The sequence below is a fragment of the Cynocephalus volans genome, chromosome 5, assembly GCF_027409185.1.
Source record: "Cynocephalus volans isolate mCynVol1 chromosome 5, mCynVol1.pri, whole genome shotgun sequence".
Taxonomy (NCBI): domain Eukaryota; kingdom Metazoa; phylum Chordata; class Mammalia; order Dermoptera; family Cynocephalidae; genus Cynocephalus; species Cynocephalus volans.
The window spans coordinates 24,869,082-24,888,888 of NC_084464.1; the positions used below are offsets into that span (position 1 = coordinate 24,869,082).

At 42.1% G+C, this 19,807-nt stretch overlaps 1 protein-coding gene across 1 annotated transcript in view; it reads left to right on the forward strand.

Annotated features, from left to right (window-relative positions):
* Nucleotides 1–19,807, forward strand: part of TMEM170B (transmembrane protein 170B) — a 39,739-nt gene that overhangs the window by 14,855 nt on the left and 5,077 nt on the right. Inside the window, exon 2 of the mRNA XM_063097988.1 lies at nt 12,141–12,311. Within this exon, the coding sequence (XP_062954058.1) occupies nt 12,141–12,311 (171 nt within the window). The remainder of the gene's footprint in view (nt 1–12,140; nt 12,312–19,807) is intronic.

Genomic DNA, 19,807 nt, shown 5'->3' on the forward strand with positions numbered 1-19,807 from the left:
TCCCTCCCCCTTTCCCACCTCTGGCAACCTCCGTTCTGTTCTCTCCTTTTGAAACTTCAGTGTATTATTGTGATTGTTATATCTTTTTTTCTTCATTTAAAAATTTTTATTTGTTTATTTTTTTTAGCTCCCAGTTATGAGTGAGGATATACAGTATTTCTCTTTCTGTACCTGGCTTATTTCACTTAACATAATTTTCTCTAAGTTCATCCATGTTGCTGCGAATGGCAGAATTTCATTCTTTTTATGGCACAGGAGTATTCCATTGTGCATATATACTACATTTTCCTTACATAGTCATCTTGGCAATAAATTAATAAGTAAGTAAGTAAGTAAATAAGTAAATAATCAAGCAAGCAAGCAAGCTGCAGTAAATGTGGGAGTGCAGTTATGCCTTCAGCGTGATGATTTGCATTCCTTTGGGTATATACCCAGCAGTGGGATTGCTGGATCATATGGCAGTTCTATCTGTAGTTGTTTGAGTAATCTCCCCCCACTGTTTTCCACAATGGCTGCACTAATTTACATTCCCACCAACAGTGTAGGAGGGTTCCCCTTTCTCTGCATCCTTACCAGCATTTGTTATTCTCTATCTTTTTTATAATAGCCAGTCTAAGTGAGGTGAGATGGTATATCAGTGTGGTTTTGATTTGCATATCCCTGATGTTTAGTGATGTTGAGCATTTTTTCATGTGTCTGTTGGCCATTTGTTTATCTTTCTTTGAGAAATGCCTAGGTTCAGCTCCTTTGCCCATTTTTTAATTGGGTTTTTTTTTTTTTTTTTACTGTTATTTGACTTCCTTGTATATTCTGGATATTAATCCTTCGTCAGATGCATGGTTTGCAGATATTTTCTCCCATTCTGTAGGTTGTCTTTTCACTCTGTTAATTGTTTCTTTTGCTGTGCAGTAGCTTTTTAGTTAGATATAATCCTTTTTGTTTATTTTTTCTTTTGTTGCCTCTGCTTTTGGAGTCATATTCATAAAATCTTTGCCTGAAATATTTCCCCTATGATTTCTTTTAGTAGTTTTATACTTTCAGGTTGTATATTGATTTTTGTATATGGTGAGAGGTACAGGTTTAGTTTCATTCTTTTACTTAAGGATGTCCAGTTTTGCCAGCACCACTTATAGAGGAGGGAGTCTTCCCCATTGTATATTCTTGATGCCTTTGTTGAAGATCAGTTGGCTGTAAGTATGTGGGTTGATTACTGTGTTCCCTATTCTGTTCTATAGGTCTGAGTGTCTGTTTTTATGCCAATACCATGCTGTTATGGTTACTATAGCTTTGTAGGGTAATTTGAGGTCAGGTAGTGTAATGCCTCTGACTTTATTTATTTATTTATTTATTTTGCTCAGGATTGCTTTGGCCATTTGGGGTCTTTTGTTGTTCCATATAAGTGTTAGGGTTGCTTTTTCTGTTTCAGTGAAGAAATTTCATTGGTATTTTGATGGGAATTGAATCGAATCTATAGATTGCTTTGGGTAGTATGGGCATTTTCACAATACTGTTTCCAATCCAAGAACATGGAATGTCTTTCCATCTTTTTGTGCCCTCTTTAATTTCTTTCAGCAGTGGTTTGTAGTTCTCATTTTAGATATCTTTAATCTTCTTGGTTAAATTTATTCCCAGGTATTTCATTTTTTTTTTTGGTGACTATTGTAAATGGTCTTGCTCTCTTGATTTCTTTTTCTGCTACTCCATTGTTGGAATATAAAAATGCTGTGATTCTTGCATGTTGATTTTGTATCCTGCAACTTTGCTGAAATCATTTATCAGCTCTAAGAATTTGGTGGAGTGTTTAGGTTTTTCTATAAATAGGAACATGTCATCTGCAAACAGGGACAGACTGTCTTTGATTTTGTCTTTTCTAGTGTGGATGCCCTTTATTTCTTTCTCTTGCCTGATTGCTCTGGCTAGTACTTCCAATACTATGTTAAATAGGAGTGGTGAGAGTGGGCATCCTTGTCATGTTCCTATTCTAAAGGGAAAGTCTTTCAGCTTTTCCGTATATAGGATGATATTGGCAATGAGTTTGTCATATATGGCTTTTATTGTGTTGAGATATTTTTCTTCTATACCTAATTTGCTTTGAGTCTTTATCATGAAGTCATGTTGAATTTTGTCAAATGCTTTTTCTGCATCTACTGAGATAATCATATGGTTTTTGGCCTTGATTTTGTTGATGTGGTGTATCACATTTTTGACTTGCATATGTTGAACCATCCTTGCATCCCTGGGAAGAATCTCACTTGATCATGGTGTGTAATTTTTTGATGTGTTGCTGTATTCTGTTTGCTAATATTTTGTTGAGGATTTTTGTGTCTATGTTCGTCAAAGATATTGGCCTGTAGTTTTCTTTTTTTGTCATATCTTTGTCTGGTTTTGGTATCAGGGTGATGCTGGCCTCATAGAATGAGTTTGGGAGAATGGCCTCTGTTACAGTTTTTTGGAATGATTTGAAGAGAATTGGTGTTAATTCTTCTTTAAAGGTTCAGTAGCATTCAGCAGTAAAGCCATCCAGTCCTGGGCTTTTCTCTGTTGGGAGACTATTGATTACTGCTTCAATCTTGTTGCTTGTTATTGGTCTGTTCAGGTTTTCTTTGTCTTCTCAATTCAGTCTTGGTAGTTTATATGTGTCCAGAAATTTATCCATTTCCTCGAGGTTTTCAAATTTGTTGGTGTACAGTTGTTTATAATAGTCTCTAATGATTCTTTGTATTTCTGTGGTATCAGTTGTAATGTCTCCTCTTTTGTTTCACATTTTTGTTACCTGGGTCTTCTCTCTTATTTTTTGTTAGTCTAGCTAATGCCTTGTTTATTTTGCTTATCTTCTCAAAAATCCAAGTTTTTGTTCCACTGTTCTAGTGTATTGTTTTGGGGGGTCTCTATTTCATTTAGTTCTGCTCTGATCTTAATTATTTTTTTCTGTTTAGTAATTTCAGGATTGGATTGTTCTTATTTTTTTAGTTTTTTGAGGTGCAGTGTTAGGTTTATTTAAAATCTTTCTATTCTTTTGATGTAAGCATTTATTGCAACAATCATCCGTCTTAGTACTGCTTTTGCTGTACCCACAGGTGTCTTTATTTTCATTAGTTTCAAGAAATTTTTTAATTTCCTGTATGATTTCTTATTGAACCCATAGGTCATTCCAGATCATGTTTTTTAATTTTCATGTATCTGTATAGTTTCCAAAGTTTTGCTTGTTATTGATTTCTAGTTTTAATCCATTGTGTTCTGAAAAGGTACTTGAAATGATTTCAGTTTTTAAAAATTTGTTGAGACTTGATTTGTGACCTAACATGTGTTCTATCCTGGGTAATGTTCCATGTGCCGATGAGAAGCATGTGTATTCTATAGTTGTTCTATAGATATCTGCCAAGTCCAGTTGGTCAGAAGTGTGGTTTAAATCCTGTTTCTTTGTTGATTTGTTGCTTAGATGATCTTCCAGTGTTGAGAGAAGGATGTTCAGGTCTCCAACTATTATCGAATTGGGGTCTGTCTCTTTCTCTAGTTTAATAATGTTTGCTTTGTATATCTGGGTGCTCCGGTGTTGGGTGCATATATAGTTATGATATGTCTTCTTGCTGCATAGATCCTTTTATCATTATATAGTGGCATTTTTTGTCTCCTTTTATAGTTTTTGGTTTAATGTATATTTTATCTGATATAAGAATAGCTACACCTGCTCATTTTTGATTTTCATTTGCATAGTATATCTTTTTCCATCCCTTCACTTTTAGTCTGTTTGTGTCTTTACACATGAGGTGAATGTCTTGTAGACAGCATGTAGTTGGGTCTAGTTTTTTAATCCAGTCAGTCTGTCTTTTGAGCGGGGAATTTAATCCATTTACATTTAGGGCTGTTATTGAAAGGTATTGTCTTACTCTTGAAATTTAGTTGCTTTTCTTATGGTTGATTTATGTATCTTTTGTTATTTTCTTTCCCTTTTATTGTTTGTCTTCAGTGTTTGTTGGTTTTTTGAGGTGTTATGGTATAGTTTGTCTTTCTCATTTGCATATCTGCTCTAACAGTGGTGTTTGTTCTTTCTTGTGTATTTATGGTGGTAATTATCATTTTTTGGGTTCCAGGTGTAGGACTCCCTTAAGGATTTCTTGCAGAGCTGGTCATGTGGTGGTGATCTCCTGCAGCTTTTGTCTGTCTGGGAAGTACACTATTTCGCTCCCCTTCATTTCTGAAGGATAGTCTTTGCCAGGTATAGTATTCTTGGCTGACAGTTTTTTTCTTTTAGTGCTTTGAATGTATCATTCCATTCTTTTCTGGCCTGTTGGGTTTCTGCTGAGAAGTCTGCAGTTAGTCTGATGGGGACTCCCTTATAGGTGACTCGACGCTTTTCTCTTGCCATTTTGGGGATTCTCTCTTTATCTTTGAGTTTTGACAGTTCGACTACAGTGTGTCTCAGAGAGGACCTTGGATTGAATCTGTTTGGGGATCTTTAAGCCTCTTAGATCTGGAAGCCTGTATCTCTACCAATACCTGGAAAGTTTACCACTGTTATTTCATTGAATATGTTTTCATTGCCTTTTCCTATCTCCTCCCCTTCTGGGACACCCATGATTGGAAGGTTTGTGTGCCTCAGGTAGTCTGCTAGCTCTTAGATTTTCTTCGTCTTTTAAAAATTCTTTTTTTTTTGGTCTGCTTGGGTATTTCAAAAAGATGGTCTTTAAGATCAGAAATTATTAATACCACTTGCTCTAGCCTGCTGCTTGTACTCTTCAATTGTAGTTTTTATTTAGCGGAATGAATCTTTAAGTTCCAGGAGTTCTGCTCCATATTCTTTTTTATGGTATTTATCTCTTTGTAAATGTCCTCCTTCATGTCCTGCATTGATTTTCTGATTTCATTTTGTTCTCTGAGTCTTCTTGTATCTCACTGAGTTTCTCAAAGTTGTTACTTGGAATTCCATTTCAGACATATCAAGGGCTGGTATGGGGCCTGGTATTTGAGAATGATAGTATTCCTTTGGTGGTGTCATGTCTTCTTGGCTTTTTATATTTCTGGTATTGCCATGTTGATGCCTAGTCATCTGGTAGTTGCTTCTTCTTTTACTCTGGGGTGGCTTTTGAGGAGAGAGAGTCCCTCCTGTACATTTGTTATATATTGCCCATTGGGTGAGATGTTTTAGTTTTGATTCTGGATAGACTCAGTAGTTTCAGTAGTTCCAGGTAGACTCAGTTGATCCAGGTAGATTCAGTAGTTCTGGGTAGGTTCAGTATTTCCACAGGATGCCAGCTGGGGCTACATGCACTGCTGGGCTCACACAGGTAAGTGGGGTCTGTGTGGGCAGCTGGGGAGGCTGGGGCCACACAGGTGGCTGGATGGCTGGGTCCACATGTACAGGTGGGGCTATGCAGGTGGCTGTGGTGGCTGAGACCATGCAGGTGGCCAGATGTCTGGGGCTGCATGAATGGCCAGGGTGGCTGGGACCACGCGGCAGATTCTTGGCTAGGACCATGAGGGTGGGTGGGGCCGTGCAGGTGGGTGGATGACTGGGCCCAGGTGGGCAGGTGGGGCCACACTAGCCACTGGGTGGTTGTGGTCACATGGGTGGCCAGAGCCCTGCAAGCAGTTGGAAGTCTGGAGCTATGCAGGTGGCTGGAAGGCAGGAGCCATGGAGGTGCCTGGCACTCTGCAGGCTAGAGGGGTCATGTAGTGAGTTGCACTGCACAGGGTGAACTCCTGTGTAGGGAGAAGGGCAGCACCTCTGGGGCTAGACAATGGCACAGGTAACCAAGGTGGTGTTGAGGGTGGGCTGAGGCAGGATAAGGAGCAGGATTACCACTGAGAATGCTCATGGCAGAGCAAATTCTTTCTGTCTCAAGGGAGAATTCCTCCTGGTTGATCCTGGTTTGGGAGACATGGTGGTAGCTGAAGCTTCATACCTCTTCCTCCTGTATACCACCATGCTTGGTTTTCATGCTCCACAAGATCCTTACCAGGCTCCTGCTGCCTTCCCACACTCTCCAACTGATGCTGTCCTCCGTACTTAGCTGTCCTTTCCTTGCTCTCGTCCCTTTCTGTGGGAGGATAGTGTGTTAGGCACCTTTAGTTTGCCATCTTGTCCTGCCTCCACTTAATTTATATTCTGCTAGACAAGCGTACTCCTATTTCTGGGGATTTAGCCGGCAAATTTGCCTTGTAAACTTCCTCCAATGCTGAGGCCTGCTCCAACCCTAGGGGGAAAAGTTCAGAGGATCAGTTATGGTGATCCTGCTACTACACTAGCAAAGTCTCCCTCTGGCTTCCCCCATTTCATTGTTACTAATTGCTGGAAGCTTCGATTAGGTAGAGTTCAGGTAGAAGAAAACTGTGGGCCAGAGTGTTCACTTAGGCTGTGAGGCCTAGACAGTTTAAGAAAAGGCCATGATGTTCCAGTCCTGTCCTTTTAGTAGTCCATTCTTCCTCCAAGGCTCTTGGACATCTGTTCTTCTTCTGGTCCTTAGTATTCTGCACTTCTCACCTGAACTGGTCCAGTAGGTTTCATGTGATTACCATTAGTGATTGGGACATTAGACAGACTTGCTTATCTAGAGTGGATCAAGATCGTTAGAGCCCTGATCCTTGACATGGTTATGTTGATCTATCATGTAATTCAAAATAGTAGTAATAACGTGAAACCTAACATAACTGTAAACATTCTCAGCCGAGTTCAGTTTTTTCTGTGATAAATAGTATGGCTTTTAAAAAATAGAAAGAAACATTAAAGTAAATTTGAATTTTGGGTAGTTTGTTCACGCTTAGTCTGCTTAAGGAATAATCTTGGGCTGGTCAGTAGAAGACCATTTGAGATTCTATTTTAGTTGTATGATTCTTTTGATATCTTGGGTCTTTATAAAACATTAAGCTTAAAATTTCCTTTTCCTGATTATTAGGTAAATTTATTGTTGAGGTCAATAGCTATATATTCAGTAGATAAACAACACTACCTTTTATAATGTCAAATAATCCCTTGTTCATGGCATTAAATATAGTCAAGAAATTATTCCCTCTAATTGTATTACAAGGACAACAAAGGAAAGTACTTTTGGGGGGGTAGATCTGATAAATTTATGTAAGTGGGCTTGTAACCAAATCCAAGTCTGGCTGCCTGCCCCCAAAACAGAAGCAAACCACCCCAAAATAAAATTGTTGCTGAAATAGGAAGTTAGCTTTACTCAGGAATATCAGTAACCTGAAGGAGATATTAGGCTAGCCCATCTCCCTGTTATGAAGGAGAAGCCCAGACTAAAACCATTGCAAAGACTCAAATTTATTGAGGGGTTTTTAAGGAAGAGGTTGAGGGAATGGAAAGCAGGAAGGGTGGATGTGAGCTGCAGGGGCTACGTGTAAGGGGCTGGGTATAAATTCTCATCAAGATTCCGTCTGGCTTCTGTTCTCGTCCTTGGCATTATCTTAGGGTCCTGCAGGATTTTGATTTGCTTCAGGAATCAGCATCACTTTATAGATGTCTTCCTTGGTTTCTCAGGGTCTGGATAGTAGTGCCTTATGGGAAGTTTGCAGCTCCAGGCTATCTGGAAGAGATTTACATTTATGTAAATGTCATACTGCCCTATAACCAGGGTTCAAAATATCAAATAACCATGGGAAAAGAGGGACCTCAGAGAAGAGCATGCTAAGATAAAAAACTTTTTAAAAAATTTTCATACAGTCTAGGTGGTTTTAGGTCCCAACATGACTTTAGTCCTGCTCACTCCAACAGGCTTAGGATACAAGGCAAATCGTTGAGTTGGCTTATTGAAGAGTATGTGGCTGAAGAGTATGTGTTGCATAGCTTTTCCTGTCTCAGAGTAACTTGTGAAAAGAGCTCCTTGGATGAAAATACCCTCCCACCCCCGCCAATATTGTTACTCTGTTATATTCTCAGTTGGTTAGGTTCACTTTGGAAAATTATATCTTTTCATATTCAAATATCTTCTGAGCAAGTTAAGATTTTCTATCTTTAATGCATTTATTATAAATTGAAGCCATTTGTTTTGGAGAGACAGTATGAAAGCACTATTTCCCTGAAAGCTGAAAGAGAAAAACCTCTAAAAGGCAAGCTTTGCCTATTTTTCCTTAATTGCCAGCATCTGTCTCTTAAGCCATTTAGAAGCATGCATGGTCCTTTAACACACATTGTAAAATATATCAGATGTTTCTTCCTTGAGGTGATTTGTCTCTTCCTCGAAATGATTTCAAATGATCTGAGTCCATTCTATGTACCAATTTTTAAGAATTTGGCAGGATGAAGATCATTTTTAAAAATATCTTTGTATATTAAACTTTTTATTTTGAGATAATTGTAGGTTCACATGCAGTTGTAAGAAATAATACATAGCTTATGAACCATTTATCCAGTTTACCCAATGGGAACATCTTGGAAAACCACAGCATAATATCGCAACTAGGATATTGACATTGATGTGACCCACCAACCTTATTCATATCTCACCAATATTAGTTGTATACTTGTACTTTGGTGTATATCTATTTCTGTACAGTTTTATTGCATATGCATCTGTCACCAAGTCAAAATATGAAACAGTCCCATCACCACAAAGATGTTGCTCGTTTATAACCATACCCTCCTTCCTTTTTTTTAGAGAGTTTTTGTTTTGTTTACAAACTTTTAGTAATTGATGTTCTTGACTTAAAATAACTATTAAATTTACATCCATACTTTAAAATTTTTTAATCATTTAAAAAAAATTCTGGTAAAAAAGACCTGTCTGTCAAAATACACTCACTGTTTACTCTAATAGAGAACACTTCTGCGACCAGATGTGTGGATTTTTTTTCCACACCAAGCAATCTCCAGGACACCAACTGGATGTCCTATGCTATTTAATTCAATTCTGACACTATTTACACAGAGTCTGATCCCACAAAGTTAAGGGCTCAGTTCCACACTACTGCTCCCACTTCAGATGCAAGTTGAAAGTCTGGCCTTTCCATACTTCTGACCAGCTATAGATCAGGGGGTTCTCATGATCACATTTCAATTTGTTAGAATGGCTCACAGGACCCAGGGATCACTTTACTTATTTAACAGCCAGATGAAAGAGACTCACAGGGCAAGTGTTGGGAAATAGAATAGTTTGGTCAGGGCCCTCACCTCGGTCCGGTTGGGTGTGATTTTAGCACATCTGTTGTAAGCAAATTGTGTGTGTGTTTGTGGAGTTAGTGCACATGTGTGCCTATGTGTCTTTTTACTTTTGTTGCTATTGTATTCTTGGGGGGGGTGGGGAGGGGGGGAGAGAGAGGAGTTTTAGTGAAGCAGGTGGGTGGGCATCTGCCTAGTGTGTCCACCCTGCCCAGCCATGCCTTCCAACCTATGGCTCCAAGGACCTTTTGGCCAGTTACTTAGCTCATAGACCTGCACATGAGGGGTCTGGTGACCCAGCCTGGCGTATGAAGGGTTTGTGACCCAGTCTTTGCATGGGCTTGAGGGGTCTGGGAGCTCCAGATCCAGCCCTAGCTCAACAATCAGCCTAGTTGGTGCAGGATTACCGGCAGGTGAAAGAGCCTGACAACTGGCATGGTTGCCTAGCCAGAGCACCACAACCAGTATAGTCATGGTTGTGGAGCTAGACAATTGGCATCACCAACAGGATTTCAGACATTAGTCATGACTCCATAATTGGCGTTCTGAGCAGGATTCCAGGCCTTAGCCTAGCCTCACAGCAAGGTATGGTTGGGGGGAATCTCAGAGCTTACAAGCCCCCTCGGCATGCTGCTTTCTGAGTGCCTCCAGTGTTCAGCAACCTGGGAGTTCATCATTCATAGTTCACAACTATTACAGAGCCTGGTCTACAGAGCCCCTCAACTCCCCTTCCTAGAGATGAGTGAGTGGGGTTGAAAGTTCCAACTCTGTAATCACCTGGTCTTCTGGTGAGCAGCGCCATCCTGAGGCAGTATAAGAACCCCACCCTAAGTCTCCTCATTAGCATAAATTAGGATATAATCAAAAGGGGCATATTAAGAATAACAGAAGATTCTCCTGTCACTCAGGAAATTCCAAGTGTTTTAGGAGCTCTGTGTCAGGAACTGGGGACAAAAACCAAATATATGTCTTATACCACAACATATAAAATTTACCATTTTTAAGTATACAGTTGGTAGTGTTAAGTGTATTCGCATCATTATGCAACAGTTCTCCAGATCTTTTTCATTGTGCAAAACTAAACTGTATACCCATTAAACGACAGCTCCCCTTTTCCCCCTCCCCTAGGTCTTGGCAACCACCGTTCTAATTTTTGTTTCTAATAATTTAACTACTTTAAACACCTCATATGAGTAGAATCATGTAGTATTTGCCCTTTGTGACCGGCTTATTTCACTTAGCATAATGTCCTCAAGGTTTATTCATGTTGTAGCATGTGACAGGATTTTCTTCCCTTTTAAAACTGAATAATTTCCAGGGCCGGCTGTGGCTCACTTGGGAGAGTGTGGTGCTGACAACACCAAGTCAAGGGTTAAGATCCCCTTATCGGTCATCTTTGAAAACAAACAAACAAACAAAACAATAATTTGCTGTTGTATGTATATACCGTGTTTTTTTTATCCATTCATTGGTTGATGGACATGTGAGTTGCTCCCACCTCTTGGCTATTGTGAATAATGCTGCTGTGAACAGTTTGAAATTTGCATTTAGTTCTTCTGGGTATATACCCAGAAGTGGAATTGCTGGATCATATGGTAATTCTATTATTAAGTTTTTGAGGAACTGGCATGCTGTTTTCCATAGCAGCTGCACCATTTTACATTCCCAACACTGTATATCTATACTTTAGTGATGTTTGGATAAATAGGTTTTAACTCATCCATTTTTTTCCTCTTTATTTAATGGATATTTTATTGACTTTTTTTTTAACACTTGATAGAGAGTGAATACTTAGCACAAGTAGTAGATGAGATACTTTGCATTATAGAATGTTTGCATACAAAGGATGATCCTCAAGGTGACATCTAAATAGCACTTTCAGCTGTAAGTAACAGAAACCTTACCTGAACTAGTTAAAATTAAAAGAGGGATTTTATTACAAGGAAACTGGGATGTTACATTGAATGTAAGGACTGTAATGTGGCAGGGCCTTAAAAATCACTGGAATGAAGGACTTGGTTGTGTCTTGTCTTTTGATGGATCTATTTTTCTTTCTTCCTGTATTGTGGCTTTCATCTTATGATGATGAAAGGGCTTCGCAAATCCTGAGCCTTTCAGCTTCAGCCACCCAAAGACCTGTGAGACTTAGCTGGTCCCAATCCAGAATTCTCAGGAGAAGGGAGTGATTGGCTGAGCTTGGATCAATTCCCTGCCCTATTGTACTTCACCACGAGTATGGTCAGGGAGTCAGAGTCAATGCAAAGACATAGCGCAGTATCTGTGGGAACTATATGGAGTGATTGGGAGGCAGCAGGGTAGCCAGAAGGAGAAGGGATGAATGTTAGACAGAACGAAAGGTGTGCTTGTCCAGTGTCTATAAATGGAGACATCAATGAGCAGTTGATTGAGGACACACTGAAGGAAGAATAATGGAGCTTGAAAATTTCCCAGTAAGGAGTATTAGAATGACCAGAGGCAAAGAATTAAAACAAAAAGAAAAACAAAAACAAATTCTGACTGACTTTTTAGTATATGAAGTTGAGGACCACAAAGGGAATTGCCTGAAATTCTTTAAGTCATAAAAGGTAAAATCATTGACTGATTTCTGTAATTATTTGAATTAGGGGCTGGTTTTAAAAAATATGTTAATACTGCTATTTAGTGCAGAAAATAGAGAATTATATACCAACTGCAAACAATTAACTTCTATAATTTATTCCAAGAAGTTTACAAATATATTAGGGTTTATTAGACAGATTGATGGATGATAGCTATATAATGGGTACATTTAGAGGAAATTAGAGTATAGCCTTCACCTTCTGAAGTCATGGAGGGGATTTTTTCTTCATGAAACTTTAGTGATGATGATAATCCTTATGATTTATTTAGTACTATGCCGTGTCAGGTACTGTGCGAGGCCCTTTTATATGTATATTTCATTTAACCTTCCCACAATCATGGGAGCTCACTATTTGTTAAACAGAATTTTCTAAGATGTACTTCAATAGAATGACTAACACTTTGCTTTACCTTTCAGAGATGTGGTATTGGATCTTCCTCTGGGCTCTCTTCTCCTCTCTGTTTGTCCATGGTGCTGCAGGAGTCCTGATGTTTGTGATGCTCCAGAGGCATAGGCAGGGAAGAGTAATCTCTGTCATTGCAGTCAGCATCGGATTTCTGGCTTCTGTAACTGGAGCGATGATTACTAGTAAGTTGATTTTGTTTTGTTTAAGGACATATTTTATATGTTTTGGTAGCTGTATTCTTATTGTAAATGTAACATTAGCGTAATCTTTTATGTAAAATATTTTTCAGCACTTTACACACTCCACATAGAAGGTAAAGATGAGTTTATTCATTGAACAGATAGTTGTAGTTCTACTGTGTGGAGACTCATTATGCAAGGTATTGTGGGAAATAGAAAAATCTTTAAAAATTTGCAAATGGCAAAGCAGTTAGATGGGAAAATTTAGCTTCCAGTGATTGTAGTTTCTGCTTTGAAGCCTTTCAGTATCTAGTAAGGGAGAAGGATAGGCACAAAAATATGACAGTGATAATTTTTATATGAAAAGTGAAAATATAGCCCTTAGGTCCTTGATGTCATCTGCCTGTGACTACAAAATAAAATTGCACTTTAATCTTCTTACACAGAAATTATCATGACACAGATTTCCTCTGGCCTACTAGAAATTAGCCATGTTAAACTGTCCTCTAGCAATTTGCAAGTTTTCTGCTGTGCTGCCTCATGAGCATTTCATACAAGTCCTCAGGTTCATTCCCTGTGGCCTTTTCCTCTGTGACTCTATACTTAGGTCCCAACTCCAGCAGTGGCTTCAAAGCGTTAATTGTGGTTTCTGTTGCTGCTAGTTGAACCAAACTTAGATGCATCCTGTAGAGACCAGAGGGGGCCACAGCTGCTTCCTTAGTATGGTTGTACCAGAAACTGGCAGCTTCTCTATGCTGCTACTGATTCTATCACTGCCAATGAATAATAGAGGCTTATATTGCCATTCACTTCTGGCCTACTTCCATATGTCTGGGGCAGCTCACTGCTACCACTGGATCTGTTTCAGGACTCGTTGAGAGGGGCTTCTTTCTTATTAGTCGATTCTTGCCTCAGAGATAAGAGGAAGGCCTTAATAGTTCAAAGACCTCCCTCCTTTACCTTTTCTAGAATGATTGACATTCCTTGTTTTGAGAGGAAAGCTGTGTTCCCATGTCTCTGGGTGAAAGAAAACAAGCCGAAACGCTGGGTACCATTCAAACTTTATTAAAGGAGGAAAAACCTGCTGGGCTGCGCTCAAAATGGGGGAGAGAGGGCAGGCAGCTAGAAGGAGTACATACGCTTATATGGGTTGGTGGGCACAAAAAACGCAGGTGGGGAGGGGGAGGTGGTGTTGGTTCATAGGATCAGGTCAACAATTGCTGCTGGTGTGGTGGGTAGGGGTGACGTAGTCAAAATGGGAGGTACCTCCAGACCTCTAGGCCGGAGTGGAAGGGTTTCTTTGTCTGGGAAACCACGAGGTAGAGGGTTTCTTTGTTCAAGGAAACCACAACGTAGGGTAAAAGACTGGTGGCCATTTTGTACTAAATATGGCGCCAGTTGCGTCTGTGATGATGTCACTTGCATCCAAGGTGGCGCTGGCCACGTGCAAGATCTATCATTCCTGCCTTTTAAGTATAAGAAAAGGGGAAAGGGGGCAGAGGTCTCATTCTTCTGAAGCTACTTCCTGCTGAAAGTGGGTGAGGAGGAAAAATCTGGCCACACAAAAATGCCGTCATCCTGTCATAGGGTGAGATATTCTAAAAGGAGAGGTTGACATTTATGTTCCATGAACAGTTTGGTTACCTTTTGGTTGGCCAAAGCCTGCATATGATCTTGCAAAAAATTGGAAAAACACCGGAGAAGACAAGGGCCAAATAGCAGGAGAAGTCCCAGCATGGTAAGGGGTCCCAGTAGGGACATCAGCTAAGGGGTCCATTTCCATAGCTCGCTCCACTCTTCCCAAGAATTGGTGGTAGCTTGCCTCCTTTTGGCCATTTGGTCACAGAGTTTTGGCGCTATATTTCTAAAAATGCCAGATTTATTGGTATAAAAACAGCATTCTTCTCCTAAGAATAGAGACCTCCCTTTTCTGCTGTTAACAGGTCTAATCCTCGCCTGTTCCTTTAAGACAACTTCTTCTAGGGAATCTAATTGGTCTTGGAGGGTTATCATAGTTTGGGCTACCTGTTCAATTCCATCAGCTAGCTGTTGGGTTACTTTATGATAGTAAGTTGTTGAGGTAGTTATGCCTCCCACTCCTGTTCCCACTCGTGCCACTATGCCGAACCCTAGGAGCAGGGGAATAACCTGAATAGCTTGTTTCACCTGAGTATGAGCCATCAGAGGGATCTCTAAAATTTGGTTGCCAGGGACAGTGTTAATTTGGGGTGTTAAAATTGCTAAGGCACAAGTTCCCATCCAGTTCTGTGGAAGGTATTGGTATGAAAATGGCCCACAAACAAAGTAGACCCCCTTCCAGGAGCTACAGGTGATGTTTGTGTTATCTCTCGGAATGGTCTGGTTGCAGTCTTTTACTGTGAGATTGCCCACTTCTTTATTGCCAGTAAGATTTGTTAGACACCCTACCAGCTGAGTTAAAGTGATGTGGGTGGCCACCAGTCCCAAGAGGACTGAGGTATGATTGTCTGTAGGCCAGTTAGACAGATTGAAGTTAGATAGGGGTGTAGCCTAGTATTGGGGAAGGGTCAATCGCAGGCAGAGCCAGCACCCCTCCTGCTAATGAGGGGGACGTATAATTAAGCAAATGGCGGGTGGCATTGAGGAGCTATATAACTTTGGGGTCTATTTGGGATGGATATTGGGGTCGAGGGAGCCGGAGAGGACATCAGCTTGGCTGGGTGGGAGTAAGACTTTCAATGACTTGTTTAATTTGTTTTTGGTGTGTTTCATCCTGAAGCCCTCCCCCATTGCTATAACCTAGGTGTGTGGTTTTAGTGAAACATACGTATTTGCCTCTTGGAGGGCACTGGGCTCCAGCAGAATCCCACTTGGAAAGAACCATCCAGTAGTTCCTTTTCTCATGGGAACATGATGTGGCTGTGGACCTATCCTACCAGGGAGCTGGAAGATGTGTAATAGCTGTGAAACTAGTTTGGACAGTCCCATGCCCAAGTCTAGCCAGTGCCTGTGCACCGATCGTCCATCCCAACCCAAAGATTCTGACCTGGGAAATGCACCGTGTGCTTGGTGAAGCAGAAACCTGTGTTAATGGCGAGAGCTGCAAAAACAGGAGGAAAAATGTGAGGGTGGGGGGACTGAGAGAACACAATAGAAAAAAGGAGTAGAGGGCAAATTCGTAGGGGTGTAATCACATAGGACGCCCTGCCAGGCTAGCTCGGTCACCCACTCAAGGATGTTATCCATATAAAGGGGGCAGGCTGGGATCCATCTTGGGTTAGATCCTGAATAAATGATGTGAAGCAGGCCTGTAAGAGTGAAAGGATAACTGGCGGGGGAAATATCATCTCTTTTGGGATTCGGGCAGAAAGAGTTAATTTAAAAGGTACATTGACTCAGTGAGATTGCTAAGAAACATCCTACTGACAGGAGGTATAGGAGTGCCAGGAGAAATTTTTCTACGTTGCTGCAATCTCTTGGGGCAGTGGACGCCAATCCTATGGCCAGTGTTAGGACAAGTAGTACAATAAAGGTTAGAGACATAGGGTGGCATATACTTATCATGTCCCACGATGGCAGCAGGTTGGGATCAATCTTGGAGTGGCTCTTGTACGAGCGAGGTAGAGTGGGCCTGTAAAAGCAAGATGATTGTCGGGAGGGGAGATTATTTTTCCTCTGGAATTGGGGGAAGAGTGGAGGTCCTGGAAATTTTTAATTTTGTAGGTCCTAAGATGGACGAAGTATAAGGAAATGTTGGATTAGGGGTTGAACAGAGGGACCCCTCTGGGTTGGTGTGCATAGATTCATTGGGTGGAGCCTCAGGTGCTAACTTTACCAAAGATAGGTGGTACCAAGAGGTCTTTCCAAGTACCTTTACCACCGTGGGTGTGGTGAGAAGTACTGTATAAGACCCCTCCCAGCACAATGAGAGGGACTTTGGGATCCGGGTTTTAATGTATACTTGTTCTGGGCTTAGTTGTAAATTTGAGGGAGCAGTGTGGCAAGGATGAGGTAGTAAAAGGTTGGCTTGTTCACTAAGAAGGTCCCTAATAAGCGAAAGAGTAGGGAGATACTGGCCTAAAGGTGATGGGCTAGGAGGTAGTGGCATAAGGGTGAAGGGCCTGCCATACATGAGTTCAAGTGGGCTGAAGCCAGTGGGTTTATGCGGGGCAGCCCGTAAGTGAGATATTGCCAAAGGGAGGAGCTGTGTCCAGGGAAGATGAAGCTCCATGCACAATTTCGTGAGGTGTGTTTTAATGAGATCATTGGCCTTTTCTACTTTGCCGGACAACTGAGGCTGATATGGTATGTGAAGGTTCCACTTGATGTTTAGGGTTTGGGCTGTGAGTTGTGTGACTTGGGAAATGAATGCCAGGCCATCGTCTGACTGCAGGCTGGTGGGTAGGCCAAAATGGGGGATTTCTGAGGTGAGAGCTCGTGTCACTGTGGCTGCATCCTCTGAAATGGAAGGGAAAGCCTCTACCCATCCTGTGAAGGTATCTACTAAGGTTAAGAGGTAGTGCATTTTCTTGTGGGGAGGCATGTGGGTAAAATCAATTTGCCAGTCTTGGCCAAGAGTACAGCCTCTAGCCTGATGGGTGGGAAAGGATCGGATCTGGAGGCCACCCTGATTGGAGCAACGGGAACAAATTGGGCAGTTTTTGGTGATTTGTTTAAGTAATTTGGTCATCTGGGGATAACGGTATAAAGGTTGGAGGAGGTGTGACAGGTGTTCATGGCCTGTGTGGATTGTATTGTGGATATCTAAGAGGATTTGTTTTGCTTGTGTCTCAGGGAGAACGTAACGACCAGAAATAACATACCAGCCGTCTTTTTTTGTGTGCCCCAGTTCTAGGAGGCGGTGTACCTCTTGAAGGGTGTACTGGGGTGAAGGTGTAGGGGTCATAAGAAGAACCTGGGTAAGAGAAGTATGGGGATCTGATGATTGAGTGGCCTGTTTTGCAGTAAGGTCTGCTCGTTTGTTATCCTGAGCTATGGGGCTATTGGAGGTCTGGTGTTCCCTGCAGTGTATAACTCCGACCTCCTTTGGAAGCTGGGCAGCCTCAAGAAGCGTCCTGATGAAGTGTCCATTTTTTATGGGCCCTCCTTGGGTAGTCATAAATCCTGTCTCCTTCCACATAGCTGCACAAGAATGAAAGATGGGGTAGGCATATTTAGAATCCATGTATATGTTGACTCGTTTATCATTTGCCAGGGTGAGAGCTCAGGTGAGGGCAACAAATTCTCCTTGTTGGGAGGTGGTGTTAGGAGGAAGGGGAGCAGCCTCGATGGTTTGTGTTAAGCTTACTATGGCATATCCCACCCAGGGGGCTGGTGCAGAGGTGGCTCTCTCATCTATGAACCATGTGTGTTGGGGCCCTGTAATGGGGTGTAGTGAGATGTGTGGAAAGGGATCAAGAAAAAAATATAGGGCCTCCATAGAATTGTGTTCTGTGGGCTGAGATTGCCTTGGGATGAGAGTGGCTGGGTTCAAGGGAGGGCAAGGTTTAAAGAAAAACTGAGAATTTTCAATGAAAGTAAGGTGGATGAGTTGTAGATGGGAGGGAGAGAGAACTGATATTGCCTTATGACTGACAAGGTCTTGAAGATGGTGGGGGGAACAAATAACTGTTTGTTGTCCAAAGATTAATTTAGAGCTTTCTTGTGCTAGAATGGTGGCTGCTGCCACGGCCCGTAAGCAAGGGGCCCATCCCTGGGCTGTGGTGTTTAGTTGTTTTGAGAGGTATGCAACTGGGGAGAAAATATCTCCTGCCTCTTGTCCCAAAACCCCAACTGCCAATCCTTGGGTCTCGGTGACATATAGAATAAAAGGATGACACAGGTTTGGGAGAGATAGAGCTGGGGCTGTGACCAGAGCAGGCTTTAGTTGCTGGAAGGGAGAATGAATGGGCTTTGTGGGATCTAAGGGAATGGCGAGATCCCCTTTGGCTGCCTCATAAAGTGGCTTTGCTAGCATGCCATAATTGGGAATCCATAGGCGAAGATACCCTGCAAGTCCTAGGAAAGAAAGGATTTCACCCTTTGTGGTGGGGGTAGGGGGTTCAGAAATTAGACTCTTGTGATCTACCATTAACTCTCTGGTGCTGGGAGTAAGTTGGACTCTCAAAGAGGTGACTGAAGGGGAGGAAATTTGGGCCTTGCTGGGGGACACTCAATATCCCTTGGAGGCTAGGAAATTAAGGAGAGCAGTAGTGTGGGCCTGTGAGTCCTCATATGAGGGACTACATAGGAGAGGTCATCTACATATTGTAATATAGTGCTAGAGGTGGGCAGAAGTTCAGATAAGTCTTGAGCTAAGACTTGGCCAAAGAAGTGGGGGCTATCCTAAAACCCTTGGGGCAGGACCGTCCAGGTGAGTTGTTGGGATCGATGTGTGTTGGGATCAGTCCATGTGAAGGCAAACAAGTCTTGGCAGGAGGGGTGAAGGGGAATAGAAAAGAAAGCATCTTTGAGGCCAAGGACTGAAAAGAAACGAGTCGTAGGAATGGTATATAGGAGGGTGTAGGGATTGGGAATGACTGGGGTTATGGGGAAAACAGCTGCATTAATGGCTCGGAGGTTCTGAACCAAGCAATATGAGCCATTGGACTTCTTCAGTGGGAGGATGAGTGTGTTGTATGGTGAATGAATGGGTCGCAAAAGGTTGGAGGAAAGGAGTTTATGTATGATGGGCTTTAACCGTATAAGATGATTGAGAGCAATGGGGTATTGAGGTATGTTAGGAAAAAGAGAAAGGTCTTTTAAAAGAATGTGGATGGGGAAGTGATGAGTGGTGTTGGAGGGGGAAGATGTAGCCCATATGATCGGGTTGACCAGGTTAGAGGAAAAGGGAAAGGTGGAGTCCCTAGAGTCCAGGCCTAGGGCGGCTTGGGCCAATAACAGCAACGAAGGTGTTTGATCATATAAGGTTAAAGTTGCCCTGAACTTTGAGAGAATGTCCTGCCCCAATAAAGGTGTAGGGCATTGGGGCATAACCAGGAATTTATGTGAAAAGTGGGTGTGGTGGAGGGTGCAGGAGAGGGGTGGTGTCACTCGAAGGTGGTATTTGGGTCCTGTAACACCCACCACGGCAATAGAGAATGAAGTGGTGGGCCCCAAATATTTGGGGAGAGTGGAGTAAGTGGCCCCTGTGTTGATATTAAAAGAGATCAGCTTACCTGCTATGAGGAGAGTTACCCTGGGCTCATGTGTGGTGGTCTCCAAGGGGGCCCTCGAACCCTGGGCCTCGTCAGTCCTCCTGGGCAAAGCTAAGAAGTTCAGGCAAGGACAGTCTTACCGGTGGGGCGGGGATTGGCCCACTCCCTCTCTGGCGAGCGGGACAGCCGACCTCCCAATGACCCTCCTGTTTGCAATGTGGGCAAGGCCCAGGAGGGGGCCTAGGGTTAGGACAGGCTCGAGCCCAGTCACCCGGTTGGCCACACTTGAAACAGTTGCCAGGTGGCACATTTCAAGGTTTTGATATGTGAGCCCTTTGGGTAAGAGGGTCCCCGGATGGCATC